We start from the raw sequence: 16,789 nt of genomic DNA on the forward strand, positions 1-16,789 counted from the left end.
CTCCCTGACTATTGTACAGACACACAGATGATCTCTACGCTGTACTGACACTATGAGTTGCAGCTGCACATACAATTCTGTGCATTTAGTATGACAAAATGCAATTTAGAACCAGAAACGAGATAGTAAACAAGAAAAAAAGTGAAGACAAATTTCTCTTACACAGAGCCTCATGTCAAGACTTTAGACTCTTATTTTAATCAGAGTCCCACCCTTTTCCTGTCCAAATAGTCTGAATAGTTTTATTGCCCACTTGGGGGTGTATATGATTGTAGATTTTGAAGTGATCCAAGCCACCTTGAAGGCCAAGTGCCCTTGCAATTTGATTGTCTCGACTTTCATGATGACATTTATTATAGCACAGTATATCTTTATTTTAAGATTATATTGGGACATTAGCAAGATTAGGACATCAATGGTGAAAGGCTTTTTCAGAGAGGCTATGGTTAGTTTGTTGCAGGGCTTGCAGAGTTTCGTGTTAGTCATGTCAATTTACTGTATGACCTTATTACTCTTTTTTTAAATCAGGTTTGGTAAGTGTCCTTATGGTCTAACAAGCTAGTTTAATTACCATCACCAAATTATTTTCTTAGAACATGGCCATTATAGTTCATATAAAAGTACACCCAATGATTGTTCAGCTGTTAATGAGGTCTGTGATGCAGCAGGTAGAGCAGCAATTCACAATGTACACAACAAAATAAATCAACTGACGTCTGGATTCAGTCTTAACAATGTCATAATCAGTCATTAATGAAATTTAATGCAAATAACCAGAGCATTTTCATTCACTCTTTTAATGAATAGCCCTCCATAACATGCAGACATTCAGGATAAAACAATAAGAGGACCTTGACTTTAAAGACCCACTGGAGGAAACCATATGCCTGTCCAATTACTTTCCTCTGGCGCCAAGACTGATGCCACCAACTGCTCCTATACAACCTGGAGGTCTACCTTCATCTTGAAGCCAATGAGCAGTAGCAGCAGTAATGTGGGATGGAGGTGTGAGGTGTCAGTTTGGCACGACATCACTAATAATGTCATGATCTGTAAAGGTTTAAACACGTATAATCTGACACTTGGAATGAAAGCTTTCTCTTAGTGCTGCTCCAGAGTGATGGAAGATCTAAGTGATCAATCAATCAGTGTCCATTTTACAGTGTTTGCCCTGCTTTCTTTTTAATTATTCTAAATAATCATGTTTCCTGTACTGTATAAGCATATCAAACCACAGAGCAGCTTCTCCCTTTCTACACACCATCAGCACATGATAGAAAAAAGTGCCCTCTGCAATACATGAATTGAAGTTCCCTGCCAACTGTAGTCATTAATAGGATAGTTTTGACTTAACAGAAATTTACAAAAGAACAAAATTTGGTTTCCTCTCTCAAAAAGAAACTTTTCATGTCTATCAGACCAGATCTGGACACAGCAAAATTACAGAGATTTCATTAAAGGAGTACAGAAAAGAGATTCACATCATATCAATTTGCACCCTTACTGAAGAACTCTCTAAATCAAAGATATTTTCACTGACGAAAAAAAAATGACAGGACAAATCTAATGAGATACTCCTGACATCAAAGGAGACCTTAAGCTGAGGGATGAGACGTCTGAATATGAGAACATAAAAGATTTTCATCTTTAAATGATATATGCACCTTTTGACAAAAAGGCACCTGTACTTGCATCAGGGCTGCAATGAAAGAAAGGATCATTTTCAATGTGGCAACATTATCAGATCTCTTAAGCCTTAAAAGGTGCAATATACAACATTCAGCCCCACTAGATGTCACACTATAGCACCAGCATCTCAGACCAAAACAAATGTGTGCGTGGTTTACTCAGTTAAGTTGAAAAAAAAAAAAAAAGAAAGCTGCCCCTGAACCGACAGCTCACGAAACTCAGATCGAACTGTCAAACTAGGCAGTTGCTGATCAAATATGAATCAAGATTCTGTCACTGCATTGCCTAAACATATTTCAGTATACTGTTTAGCTGTAATATGATAAAGTTTGTGATCAGGCTACCATCTTGAAGACAGATAGACGGGAGGACACAGAAGGACTCACATGCACTAACATGCAAGTGTGGCCAGACCAGCTATCAAAACAAAGAACAGAGAAGCTCAGGTTGGGAGTGTGATTTCATTCTCTGCTCAGGACTCCATTACTCCACTATATCTTTACATAGCAAATACTTGTTTGCTGACATCTAGTGGGGCTGAATGTTGTATATTGCACCTTTAAGTCTTAAAATAATCTTCAGCATCTCCATACTGTAAGCATTACTTTTACTTTTAATGTTAGAATTTGCTGATTTTTAGAGCACAGATGTTCTGTAACTATGTCATATCAAAGCAGGTAGAATATTTCAGATAGATCCCTGGTAGGCGTTACATTGTTTGGACTGATAATAATTGCTGGTTGAGTCATCAGCCATTAGTTCTCAGTGAATCTGGAAAAGTCAGGCTTTTACATCACTGCCTAAAACTCACCTTTATAGTCTAGATTTTATACTTTTATTTTGATTAACTGTTAACTTGCATACACTGTTTTTGACTCAATGAATATATCTTTTTTTCTATTCATTCATTTGGAAAGCACTTTGTGACTGCTCTGACAGATGCTATGTAAATAAAAGTTGATTCTTATTATTTGTAGTAATAATACTTCTCAGCTTCTAGTCCCTCCACACTACCCAAAAATCCATATCCCTCCATCCAGGGTTGGTGTCTATTTTCCCACTTGCCTTTTACCTGCCTTTAACTTAATTTCCTTTGCATTTAGGGGGACAGAGTGGTACTTTCAACTGTCATGATATGAATGGGCATGACGTGTCAGACTGTCATTTCACTGGAAAATATATAAACACAAACTCTTTTAGTTTAGTTTTTTTTTTTTGTTGTTGCTTGGTAGCTATTACCACAGTAGACACAAGAAATCAGAAGGGGAAATGTGCACCATGCAGCTTTGCACAATGCAATTGTGATCAGCAGATAAAAAGTTTTTTTAAAGCTGTGCATTTACCTTAAAGCTGGAGTGCGGGACTTTTGTCTCCCCCTTCTGGCAGTGAGAGTAAAGGGGGGTGCTTGGCTGTGCCTGACACAGACATGAAGCTTGCACTCATGCGCCCCCCAAATGACAGGCACACAGCAAGGTCTGGTAAAAACTGCTATGTTTGACGGTCCACTGGCCCAAAAACGTATTTTTTGACAGTCAACCAGCCCACCGGGATGTGTCCCAGTATGCCCGTACACCACTGGCTGTAACCTACCGTTGCAGCTGTAAAATGGTAGATAAGTTGTTTTGAGCATCACACAACCTCAGCAAAATGACTTGTTTCACTATCAGAATTTGATCCATTTGGTCTGATAATATTTGGAAAGAAAGGAAGAGCTGCATGATTAACGGCCAAATGGCCAACGTGGGAATGTCATGCCTGACATGAGATTTAAAAACTCAAACTCAAACTGTATGCTGTGAAATACAGAGAGATTTACCTGGCGGTGATAGGCTTAATCACCGTTGTGTGAACTTGTTTGGCAAGGGCTTGACTGTAATGGACATTCATTTATATGTAAAAATTCTGCACTGCAGGTTTAAAATATATATTACTTACTTCTTAAGTGTTTGTGTTGTGTGAAGGATTATGTGGATGTGAAAGAAGAACTACATGACAAACATATATATATATATATATAACATATATGTTTTTAAACTGTGAAGCTCATTACTGTGTTCCTCTCATTAACATCAGAGGGCTTCTTTGTTTCCAGCTCAAAAACAAATAGAGCTCTTTGTTTTACATTCTGTATAGGAGGAGACCAGGAGCCTTACATGGAACCTCAAGTCAGCCTAGTTTTTCCTTATTGTTTACAGAGAGATAAATAATTTTGTTTTCACAACTGCTGAGTGTTACTGTAGGTACCCCTGCTCCTTTCCTTCAGAGAGGCCAGATCCCCCTTTCCTCTACCACTCTACCATCCCTCTACCATCCTCCAGATAATCTCCAGAGATATCGTGTCCCTCCCACTTCCACTATCCAGGGTCACCAGATTCTCCTCATTAAGATATGTCTCAATCCTTCATTTACATTTTCATAAATATTGATTTTTTCCCCCACATTCAGTAGTTTTATGCATGTCCTTGCAACCTACTGTAGATCCAGAGTTGTTGCAGTGTTGTCACTGCAATTCATACTTTATACCTTATCCCCTAAATTTATCTGCTGCAGTTCTACATGCTACGTCCTTGGAATAGAATGAACAGTATTTCCCAACCCATCTGTCAGTGCAGATTTTGCTACCACCAGTCACAACAAGACACAGGCAGGGCTTGTAGCACAGTGCGTAGGGAGTTGGGGCACAGGTGCAGCAGAGAATATGCACCCTGCTGAAATGTCCTTGATTAAGAGATTGAATCCATGCCAGCTCAGGGGTGCAGTTCTGTACGGCTTTGAATGACCTCTTGACCACCATGTGGTAGTTGAAAATCCAATTACGAGACATTAGTCATGTTAGATCAAGTTTAACTTCTGAATGCCAAATTCGGTCTTCATGTATTGGACTGTTCTTTAAATGGTGGTGATGGTTCACTACACATCATTTTTGCATGAAAATATTCCCATCTCATTGTCACAAATTACACAGAAGGGCTGCCACAAGGAAGCACAACCGCTCCCCCGTGAGTTAGACCACCCGATTTGAGCCTATTGAATAGGCATTATCAACACACATCTGTCCCCAGTATATGGGCTAGTAACCTGATGCGCCAGATGGTTTGTTACACAGACCCATCTCAAAAGTTGTCCTTAGAAACTGTTTGGAAAAGGGCAGGCACTTTGAAAAAATACTTGGCACATGATTGGATGAACCATCTGTCTATCACCATCTATCAAGGGCTATGGTTTCTCACTTAAGCCGTGCCTGTAGCTGCCAGTAGTTCTAGGACACTGATTGGTCCAGACCACTGGTGGTTTGGCCACAAGCGCATAACTTGAAGCCTGACATGATGATTCTTGCGTGATCTTTCAAATCCAGCTGCCTTGCAAGGTAAATGGGCTAGTAGGGGCCTACTAAACCTATTAGTAGGTTCAGGAGGCTGTTATCAGGCATATGCTGTCATGTGACTTTCAAGTTTCTTTCTGTAAAAACAAAAAATGGCTGCCATTCCTTTTTATTCTCAGTGGAAAATGCAATATTTTAAGATAGTTTTGGAATTTAAATGCGGTTTGATAATATTTCTAGCGAGAAATGTGCATTTTATTTTCATAATCTTCGTTCAGTGAATGTATATGATGTTTAGTTTGTTAGTTATAACAAAGATTCTTTTGGGTCTTCCTATCGTTGCTATGGTGGTTGCTATGGACTCTGGTATCGCTGAAACCACGTAGCTTACATGTTTGAATCATTGTCTTTGCGTTGTGTGGTTATCTGAGCTGTTATGTTAATGTGTGGTATTTTATGTCACTGAGATTTTGTGTGTGTTCATGGAGTCCTCCCCTTCACACACAACAGAGATAGTGGCGTTTGGATTTGGATAGATGTGATTGTGGCCGACTGGCGGAAATCTGAAATGGAATGAAGCCATCAAATCTTGTACCATGGTCATTTAAACAGGATGAAGACAGGATTATCAAACTGGACTTTACTTTTTTCATTTTTGATTAAATTTTGGATTTGAAAATGGCAGGTAATATATAGTATATATACATGAATCAACAGTTCAACAAGAAAACAGACTTTAAACTAGGAAAACATAAAACATGGAAAATTAAGGTGAACAATTTGAATTTGAATACATGTGTCACCAAAACAAATGACAATTTAACTGACTGGTTGAAGTGAAACAGCAATGATCCTATTTCATCTAATTTCTCATCAAAAAGAGTATAGCAGTTGAATTGTAACTGATATTACTGATGTACTAAAAGTGACAGATAGTCTTGTTTTAGCGTGGGCGTCGCTTAAAGGTCTTTTCTAGAACTACATGACCTCAACACTCCATTTGATACTAAATCACACGATCTTAATTGGCCATCAGAGAGAGTGTTTCGGGGTATTACAGACACTGCTCCTAATTCTCTCAGACAGACAGGTCTGTGATGCCTTGGGGTCGTTGTACATCCTTGTTACCACAATTAAGAAGTGAAATAAGTTATCGTTCCACCCTAAGTGGTCATAGCCAATTTCATTTTCACCCATATGCTCCACTTGGATACCTAACGCCTTCTTTTTATTATGCTGATGAAACACAGATGTATATAAAGCACATATTGGTTACTGTATTGATACTTTTGAGGTTTTTGGTGTAAAAGCTGTCATTGCACCAAAATGTTGCAATGAATATTTTCTTGTAATGAATTCCAAGCTGGGATTATTTACAGCATCCTATTTCAGTACAGTACAGACATTTTTGACACACAAGGTTTTTGCAGGACTCTGACAATATGACAGTAATAATTTCTGACTCTCAGACAGCATGCGGGCACGATGCAGAAGCGCTTGATTGAATGAGCATAATTATGCAGGAGTAGGTAATCTATCCTCATTACCACAGGCATTCTTCACATGGCCTTGGCTCCATAATTATTATGTGTATTTAATCTCCCCTTTGAGTACTCCACCTGAGTGTCTCCTCAGTGTGTGGTGCTAAGAAGGGAGAGATGTGAAAGAGAGTACGGCAGGATTTTTCAAACAGAGAAAGATAAAATGGAACTTTTTTTGCTCATCAAAAGCTTAAGGATGTTTTGATCTCCCCTTAGAGGCCTAAAGAATAGTTTAAATTCACCAGTTTTCTTTCCTTATGCATATTTGACATTAGTTATGCTTATCTGATAGCAAAACGGAAAATCCCAAATCATGTTGAATCATCGTAATGTGAAGAGTGACCAAATGTAAATAAAATAAGGCTATAAAAAGGATAAAAAACATGAATGACACTACAGTGACATACAGCTTAGTGGCATCAAAATGACTTTGAAGATTTATGAAACTAATCTGGACAAAGTCCACCCATGCAACATTTGAAATGACACTGAAACTGACCAAAAGAAGCTTTCATAATTGACTAAAACTCCCTCTCCTCACCCACGGTGCTAAACAACACTCGATGACGTCAGTATGAGATTATTTCCCCAATTTCCCTTACTGATAATTAGCCTTCAACAGACTGATCATTCTATTTAGTTTCTGATTAAAAATGGGTCCCTTAACTGCCACTTGGATGTTAATTGATGTCACTTATTCTCAGCCTGATAATTTGGCCAATGGACCATTAAGGTTTGGAAAATTGGCCTCCTGCTAGAAATGCTTCAGTGCACTTTTAATATGAATGTGGGTTACATATGGGCTCTTTTGTGACCCATAATGATACCCCAAAATTCAGCAAGGCACCTTTTTAGATATAAAAGGTTTGTTTGTTTGTTTGTGTATTGTTTGTCACATTATGTTAAAGTATTTAAAGACTGTAAGTGGTGTGAAAATGAATTACATTTAGTAGAGGGTGCAGTGGTTTGATACTACTATGTGAGGAGTAACAAAACATGTGACAGAAAGAGAAACAAAGCATGTAAAGCATGTGTCAGCATTACTTACACTTCGGAGCTGTCTAAAGTGAGTGGCAGGTGGAGTTTTGCACAACACAACTGGGCTTAGTTCACATTAAGTTCAGTCAGTTGGGGAAGGGATTTTCCTCAAATCAAATTCATTAAAAAACATTACATCAAGCATGAAGACAGTATTACAGTACATTACTTGTCTACTGGATGTAATCGAGTGAAGTGAAACTGAACTGAGCCCAGCCTTTAATGATGGGGACAGTACCTCTTCTCAGGCTTGGTAACAGTTGGTAGTTTGTCATCAGTGAAGACTGAGTTGAGGGCCCGATGTAATCTCTGGAAAACAAGCAACACCAGCACTTTAGCTGTCACATGGTTACTGTAAATGAGACGTCTGTTTTTTATGATTATAATGATGTTTACTGGGGACTTGAAGGGCTGTGTGCGTTAATGAGAATGAGAAGGACAGAGAACAACAACAACAACAACAAATGTGTCACTGTCTGAATACACATATGGAGTGGTAAGTACACTTTGCTGCAAATACTGTTTCACTTATACTTTGGTAAAGTTTGGACTTTTATTTGCACCACTCATCCTTGAAATTGAGTATTTTTACAATGTGATGTGTATGTTGTGTGTTTGTGTGTGAGTTCAGTACCTGGCTAGTGTGCAGCCAGTATTTGAAGCGTGGCTCCTTGACCCTTGGGATCACCAGCTTGTACACAATGTGTTCTGCTATTGTGGTCAGTAGAGATAAGGCCACGCCCACACACAGCATCACAAACAGACCGGAGAAATGCTTTATACCCATCTGCAGCGTCTGGAGAGAGACAGAGTTAGTGAATTACAAAGAAAAAGAGAGAAAGAAAGTGGAGAAATGGAAAGAAGAAAGTAGATACAGAGAATATAAACTAATAATAGTTAAACAATACTACAACTGCATACTTATATCATTTAAGCAGGTGTGGTTTACAATAGTAGGTGTGGCAGTAGCTTTTGGTTGGTGTATGCAAAACTGTTTCTCCAGCTAGCACTGTAAAGATAACACTATTGTAATTTTTTTTGCATTGTTACCCATAAAATGTGTGAACCCACTGATGTGTTCACCACAATCAAAAATTTCGACTGTATCTATTACAGCAAGTTTAGCGAAAACAAGAGGAGTCAATGACTCCTATTGTTTCCAAAATTCCATTAAAAACAGCTTGCATAGACAAAACGCTTCATTGACAAATGTAATGCATCATGTATTTTTGGTCCTTACAACACCATAAACACTGCAACTGCATCAAAAGCTTTTTATACAAAAAATTTATGTGAGGGGACCATCGACTGGGTACACTTAGAACTCTGCCTCAAAGATCCCCTGCAGTCTTTTGTCTTAAGATGTATATAAAATGCTCTAATTTGAATAATAATTTGTGTCTAATATGGTTTTTCAACAGAAAAAGTTACCTCATTAAAAGTTTCATCAAATGTTTAACTGCTGGCCAAAAGATGTCTCCTTCACTGAAAGGTCCATTCTCAGTGTATGTGTACTGGAGATTTCAAGTTTTCACATCACACTTGTATGAGTTGAATAGTGGTGCACTACTGTGACTACACCACCACTACATCCTAGTTGTGATGTCACAAATCATGCGTGTAGTTACACGCCTTAAACTCAGATTGAAGGTGAGCGCAGAGAAGTTTCCCCCTTCAGCAGATGGATGTGAAAACAGCTCTCTAGTGTCAAACTGCACATACATCAGTCTTCACAGAGAGGCTCAAACATCCAACTGAAGGAACAAGATGCAAAACACATTTTTGAGTGGAGGGGGACTTTAAATTTTGTTTTAAGTGCCATCAGAAGTAAACAATGGTATGCAGCAATGGGAAAAGTGATAATTGTCTCCAAACTGAATAATTAGTTGCCTTACAGAGTCACTAATGTAAAAAAAAAATGCAATGCATGTGTGCAGAACTGAATAAAATGATGCTAAATTATCTTTGAAAGAGAAATGAAAGACTATTCAAGAGAAACCTGAGAAACGTGATACATACAGAATGAGTTTCTTTTTAAATCATAGTTAGATTTTGACTATTTTCTGAAAAGAAAGAAGCAAAACCTCAGACTGTTTCACTCTGGAATACAAAACTTTTTTTCCCCTCACATCTTAATTTTCACTCGCTCTGTTCTACATCTCTAATGTGACGGCACAGAGGAACAGAAGAAATGTATCACAAGTCTTTAATGTGATATCACAGTTTTCTTAACTGAACACTTGTTGCAGTTACTGCAGATGTACAGTTTCATATGAATCTTTTTACTGCCGTGTATGGAACAGCTTGCGATACAGGTGCAGCTGCAATGATTGCATTATAAAGTCATGTTGGAAATAAATACGTGATGGATTAAATTCACCATTGCAGTATTGTGACTTGGCGGGCTGGCTGTAATGAAATTTTGGAGAGCGGGAGCCTATGATTCCTGGGAATCACACAGACAGTAGTACAATCGGACTGCTGAATACATTTTAAATTTTTTGGGAATGAATTGGGATGGGGAAAAAAATAAAATGGTATTATCCTTTAACAGTAGGCCAAGCTTAGGATACATGACATTAATCTAATCTAATACTCCACTGAATAAAATGCAGAGTAATTTAGTGTATATCAACCCACTCTAACATTCCTCACAGTTATGGGTGTTCCTTGGATCAGCACATTTGAGCACATATACGACCAAGTTTTGGCAACACACACACTTCCTGCCTCTTACCGCTATATGTAACCATATAGAACAACGATTTCTTACTGTGATCTTATTATTCACAACTACACCTCTATGTTTTTTACCATCTTTGGTTCACTATACTCATTGATTAATTGCATAAATTTGCTGCAAAAAATATATGAATAATTTCAATGAAACACACATAATCCTCATCCCTTTGATCACAATTTATTTCTTGGTAATGTTAAGTTTGGCCCTCTTAATGTTAGGTAATTGAATAATATGTCATTTATTGGTATTGATTTTATTACTTCAAATGGGATCAACTTGTTTGGGGTGACAGAGAGCTGGCTGAATGACAGAGCGTTTGGCTGCCTCACTAAAGCCAATCCATCAGATTTTTCATCTTTTCAGAAACCGGGCTTGCCGCTGCTGCTGCTGCTGCTGGTGGTGTAGCAGTCATTCATTGGAATAAAAGATTGCTGGAAAAATGCTGAGCAGGACTAAACTGAGCCAGCCTTGTCAGTAATTCATTGCTTATATCACATGAATTTCCTGCTGATGCCGTCCAGTGTCCGTTTTGACAGCACATTGTGACTGTGCCAAAACATGCTACTTTTGTTGGACTTTCTGGGTGACAATGAAGCTGTATAAGCAAGCGAGCACCACCAACATGACGGCTGAAAATCATTTTAGCAAGATTTGATTTTATTCTATAGCACCGAGTATCCATAATATGAGAAATATGTGCACATAATCATCATACTGTGATTTCTGCAGGGCATCTGACTGATATGGTTGTGTGTAAAATTAAATGACTGAGCAGCTTTTTCTGTAGGCAGGTTGCAGCATGATGCTGCAAAATGACATGCACCTGGAGAAAATTAAATGTCTGCAACTGTAGATAATATCTATAACACGTTTAACTGTTACACAGTGGAAAATGGTTTACATCAGCAACATTGAATCTGTGGCACTGCAATGTACTTCTGACACCAGACTTAGGATTTAATGTAAACAGAAATGTCACACGGTAGCTATGAAAAAAAAATCTAAAAATTAAATTTAAAAAGGGATAATAGTGTGCAGTCCGTACTGCGCTAGGAGACACTTTTGGGGATTCCAAAGTCACAGCTGGGTGGAGAGACAGCCAGGCTGCTAATAGAGCTAAGTGCTCAGTAATAGCAGAGCAGAGCGGAGCACGGGGCCTGGACTGCTTAGAACTGAAGTTATGGGGACACAGCTTGGTTAGCAGCTGGAGGGTCAGGGGGCAGAGTTGGAATTAGAAAGGAGCAGTTACTGCACATGGAGGTTGTGGAGGCAGTGTAGAAAGTATTTTGAGATTACAGCTAGAAAAATGGTCAATCGAGGAGCCGAGTACTTGGTAAGGGTGTGCTTGAAGGGCTTTGTAAAATGAAATCCCATGATAGGGAAGTGACAGGGAAGCTGCTTTGATATAATTATGGTATTTTCAATTATTAATTATGAATAATCAGACAGTTAGTTCATTATATTTTATTTTTCATGATAATTGGTGGCCAAGTTGCCTTTTTTTGACAGGATGATGCATGCAAAGCTTTTACCTTACCTGATAATTATCTATATTTAATCTACTCAATTTACTTTGTACTGCTATAATTAAAGCTGCATTAACGTTTTTTTTTTTTGGCCATTTGAGGGCAGCTGAACAAGCTGTAAACATATTATCTCCTTACAGTATAAAGTTGTTGTGGCAAACATGTTAGCAAAGACTTGCCTATTTACACATCTGGCAAAGAAGAAGCAACATTAGCATTTATTATGAGTTGTGTTTCTGGCCATCTGATAAATACAAGTCAATTATTAACTCTCCTCTTGGTCTCCGACAAATTCTGAAGGAAATATCTGACTCTTTAGCTGCTAGATGCTCCAATTTCTTCTTTCTAACTTTGTCATGTAGTACTGGGCATGTAATTGGTTTATTAAATCCTTTTCTCTAAAAACAGCTGAGAAAAGTGAGACTGAACCAAAACAGTAACATTTCTAGAAAACAAAACAATCACCTGAAAGATGCTAAAATGCTCCTTAGAGCTGAAGGGAGCAGAGTTGGGTGAGTTTGTCAGTATGAGTGAACCCTTTCATGTCAATAGCCATTTGACCTCCTTGTTGTCTTTGATATGCTTGGCAAAAACAAAAAGCCTGGGATACAAATGAAACACTGCACTGTATATATTTGAACCGTATCCGTGGGTGGTGACAGGAAGACACTGTACGTCAAAACTCAACATCTAAAATGTCTCCGTCAACACAAACACTAGACTTCCTGCTGTTCTACGTGGTTCTCTTCTTACCTCAGTCACAGCAAAGCTGCGCTTGCCACAGGGCACGACCTTGTACCATTTGTCATGCAGCATGTCCATGAAGCCATCTGACTTGTACTGACTGACAAGCTCTGAGATGTTGGAGGTGAGTGGAGAGTTCTGAGGGAGCCCAATCCCATAGCCTGCCAGCAGACACACAAATACACAATACAGACTCTTCAGTGAGTATTATTCTGTCACAACAGCAAAAACATTTCCACTTCACCTCCATGTACTGCCATTATATTCTTTCATTAGTTCATGCCTTATGAAGCAGAAAGCAGCATGTTTTTTTTTTCAATTTTGCCAGCTGCTTATCAAAAAGCATAATTGTTATTCAAAAACACAGCAGGTACTTGATAGTGTAAGTATATCTTAGAATTTCTCCACATGTCAGGTAAGTGTGACAAATTCAGCAATAGCCAATTACTGAAGTGCCTTGCCTTGCTAGAAGTACACTGATTTGTATTGTATCCAGAAGGCTTAAGGGTGCATTAAGTAATTAACAACAACATAGGAATCTGGGACTGTGGTGGCCTGTAATGGAAGTAACCACCATGGGAACATTTTCACAGTGGGAGGAAGAAGCTTGCTAAATGGATGAGAGATTAACAGCATACAGTGGAGAACGTAAGCTTTTGAAAGCCAGAAGATTAACTACAGTGTAAATGTTGAGTGATTGATATTGTTATATTTAGGGCTGACCCAAAAATGCTCCCGGTCAGTCTGCGGTCATGCAGAAAGATTTCTGAAAACCTAACGACAATTAAAAAGCAAAACATATTTGTGAAAACTATTGTGAGGCTGGAAATAAGACTACTGTTTTCAGCTTATTCCCCGTGCAAGACCAACAATGACAAAATATTGACTTGTCAACTAAAAGTTTCTCAATAAATCAGTTACCCTAATTGACTGAATCCACTGACAAGATAGAGCTCCAGTTTCCTTCTCTTACCTTCTATAGCAAATGGTTTCCCGACTGTTAGAGTTTTACAGTCTGCATCTATAGAGACCTCATAGTCCAGCAGAGCTTTGTCCATGATGAATGCATCCAGTTTCTGAGGGTCAGCCCTGTAAACACACAGCAAGAAGATATACTCTAGGAGCAAAGAAAGTTCAGATGTAGTAAAAGGAAGTCACACCTTTTGCTTCATGCACTGTAGATAACAACAAACTGCTGCCCTGTTGCTCAACCAAAAAAGAAACTGTAGACGATTTTCAAATGATGTTGTCTGTTCAGCTGTAAGAAGGTGCAATAACCGGTTCTTTGAGAGGATGTGAGACTTGTGAAATGTGAGATCAGCTTTACTCCTCAATGTACTATACAGCTTTCATCTAACACGACATGTTGTACAAATTAAACATTTCAGTGCATACATATTATGCAAGCGCTCTTCAGGATAACAAATAAGCATTGTAGAATAAAATCAATCATTGCATCTTTCCACAAAATATAAAAATCAAATATATGACATTTCAGATACTGTAGGTGATGTTCAGAGAAGTAAACAGTATTGTTGACCTGAATGATGCCTGTTAGTTTTATGAAAGTTTGATCAGTGGCCTTTATGTTTTTTTAATGGTTGACTTACACTGACAGACAGACAGACAGTTAGATGGACTGGGACTGATCCATAGTCACTCTCCTAAATTCATCGTTGCAACAATTTTACATTTACTATAGCAATCAACCCAGAAATACACAACATTTTCAAGCAACTCTCTCAATTTCACATGAAAATTTAACCTTAAACACCACCTGAAACATAAACTTAAATGAACCTTACTATGTCATCTTACTTGTGGTCTGCTACTCTGAGTCTCATTTTCTCTGCTTTTGTCCTCATGTCAGTCCTCTGACCTCACCAAGCAAGTATGAAGAGAAAGAAAAATTACTTTTTTTCTCAATCTGTTTTGGTGTGCTTTGGATTTATACGTTTTTATGTCTTGACTTCATTTTATGGGTAGGGTGAAAAACATGTGAAGGTTTACATTCAGCTTCATGAAGATAATAATGATAAAGGACAGAATCAAACACTATAGACAGATATCACACTACCTAACAAGTCAATATGAAGTGCAAAAATTTGAACTGTTGATAGAGATTATGGATAAGCAGCAGATAAGGAACACAAAGCATGTGAGACTGAATTATTTTTCTTTGTGCTTATGGGGATTTTATAGAGCCTTTCAGAGGGCAGATTACCACAATCACTGAAAATGGGATATACATGATTAAACAAACTTCTCTCAACCTCTCGCCTTGTCTGAACCTCTTACTTCTTAGGCTGGTCTTGTCTGTGGTTTTTCAATACTTTTACTGGCCATGTGCCAGTAAAATTACTGCCTGTCTGCCAGTTTTTGCCAATTTACTCATATCTTCACTCTAAGTCTGTTACACAGAGGTGAGATATCAAGACACAACACTCTCAGTGAGGCTTATACATACCAACTCTAAAATGTTTTCACTGACAGCTTAAGCCTTCTGGGATACAAATGCAACAAAGGCATTTTCAAGATACACAATACATTTTTTGCTTGTTATCAAGGACAGTGTTTAAAATCCCCCACTATCTCCTACCCACAAGCTGGCTGTTCATTATTACAGGTTGAATTAGGTTGCAGTTATGTCCTCGGTCTCTCCACCATGATATTGATTTTATGGATTTTATGACCAAAACTCTACCTTAACACCAACCAATCAACTAACCAACATATTTAAAACACAATGCTTCATTTTCTGCATCCATCTCAAAGACATACATGGAAAACACCACTGGTGACAGGGCACATTTTTGTGGTGTGGCTTTATTTAAAGTAAATGTATTGTTGTTGTTACCAGCTGGGGGGACATGTCAGAGGCTGCTTTGATTGACATTAGGTGGCAGGCTGCTGGTGTTAAACCATCCAGAACAGAGACAAAGTAAACAAACTACAGTAGTAGCTACAAGTCTTGGACAGACATTTTACCACTAACAGAGATTTTGGTCAAACCAGCATCTATCTGGACTGAAGTGACATTTATGTTAAAATGCTGTTTAGCGCCATCTAGCTGCTAACTGATGTTAGCGGGGCACGTCCCCCTGTGAATGTTTGGTGGCTCGTTCAACAAGCTGTGCTTATGTTTGTAAGTTAGATAAGGAGACTTTGGTAGGAAAGCTAATGTGGGTTGTTGTTCAGAGTCTGTGGCTCTTATGTTATGTAGCAAGATGCCATCAGGCTCAGTGTGACTGTCTGCTCTGCCTATGATTGAACAAGACCTTATTGCTTTATTCAAGATTTGATTTTCTGCATGGCAATAAAGACTCCAGCTACGTAAGCAGATGATGCAACAGTATTTAAACAAAAATTATTTAAAACTAGGGGGCATAATCATGAAATCCAAGAATTTAAAATATGAATTTCTCCCTTTTGTTTCTGAAGTGACTTACAGAGCAGATATGTATGCTGTAAATGACAAAAAAATCTGTTGACAATTTAATTTCTGTTGGACTTTAACACAGTGTGATGTGAGATGGAGTAGTTCCATTAAAGCTGAATCTCAGAGGTTGATTAGAGAAAGGTCTTCACATCATGAAATATGACCTGTAAGCACCCAAGTTAAAAATCCTTTTTGATAAATTATTTTGTTTTATATTCAGCAGGTCTGAACAGCACAGGCGACGTGAAACTCATCACAATTGTACTAAGTAACATTAGAGCAGCATTTCCAATATTTCTGCCACTTTAATAAGCAACCCAAAACAGTGCGAGACAGTAGTTTGATGGCTGATAATTCTCTAGGCAGTGAACTCTCTCACAATGCTGAAATTATATAGCAGGCAAGCTGCACTTGGTAGTTGTAGCTGGTTTCAATTTGCTGTGGTGAAACATGTTCATTAAGATAAAACACTCTGGTAAAAAACAGTTTTGATGATTTGGCTGCTCTTGTTAGTGCAATATAGATGCATAATATTATATTCAGATAACACACACGTGGCATGAAATATGTAACTGATAATAATGCGTAGTCCCCTGGGGAGTAAATCCTGAGCACTTAGTGTTTAAAGTTGGATTGCGGCACACTTGTGCGCTGTCTTGTTCCTGAGTTGTAATTTTCTAAAGATGACATTTTTCCTTGGACCCTCTAATCAGCATTTTACCAGCTCATTTTACAAGCTCAGTAAAA

The 16,789-nt window shown here is 38.2% G+C and overlaps 1 protein-coding gene across 1 annotated transcript in view; it reads right to left on the minus strand.

Moving 5' to 3' along the window:
* The window catches only part of grin3a (glutamate receptor, ionotropic, N-methyl-D-aspartate 3A), a 53,878-nt gene that overhangs the window by 2,098 nt on the left and 34,991 nt on the right, over positions 1 to 16,789 (minus strand). The window contains exons 6-9 of the mRNA XM_044334667.1: positions 13,577 to 13,692; positions 12,613 to 12,764; positions 8,225 to 8,386; positions 7,829 to 7,899 (exon numbers count right to left, since the gene is read on the minus strand). Of these exons, the coding sequence (XP_044190602.1) occupies positions 7,829 to 7,899; positions 8,225 to 8,386; positions 12,613 to 12,764; positions 13,577 to 13,692 (501 nt within the window). The remainder of the gene's footprint in view (positions 1 to 7,828; positions 7,900 to 8,224; positions 8,387 to 12,612; positions 12,765 to 13,576; positions 13,693 to 16,789) is intronic.

The sequence above is a fragment of the Thunnus albacares genome, chromosome 18, assembly GCF_914725855.1.
Source record: "Thunnus albacares chromosome 18, fThuAlb1.1, whole genome shotgun sequence".
NCBI lineage: Eukaryota > Metazoa > Chordata > Actinopteri > Scombriformes > Scombridae > Thunnus > Thunnus albacares.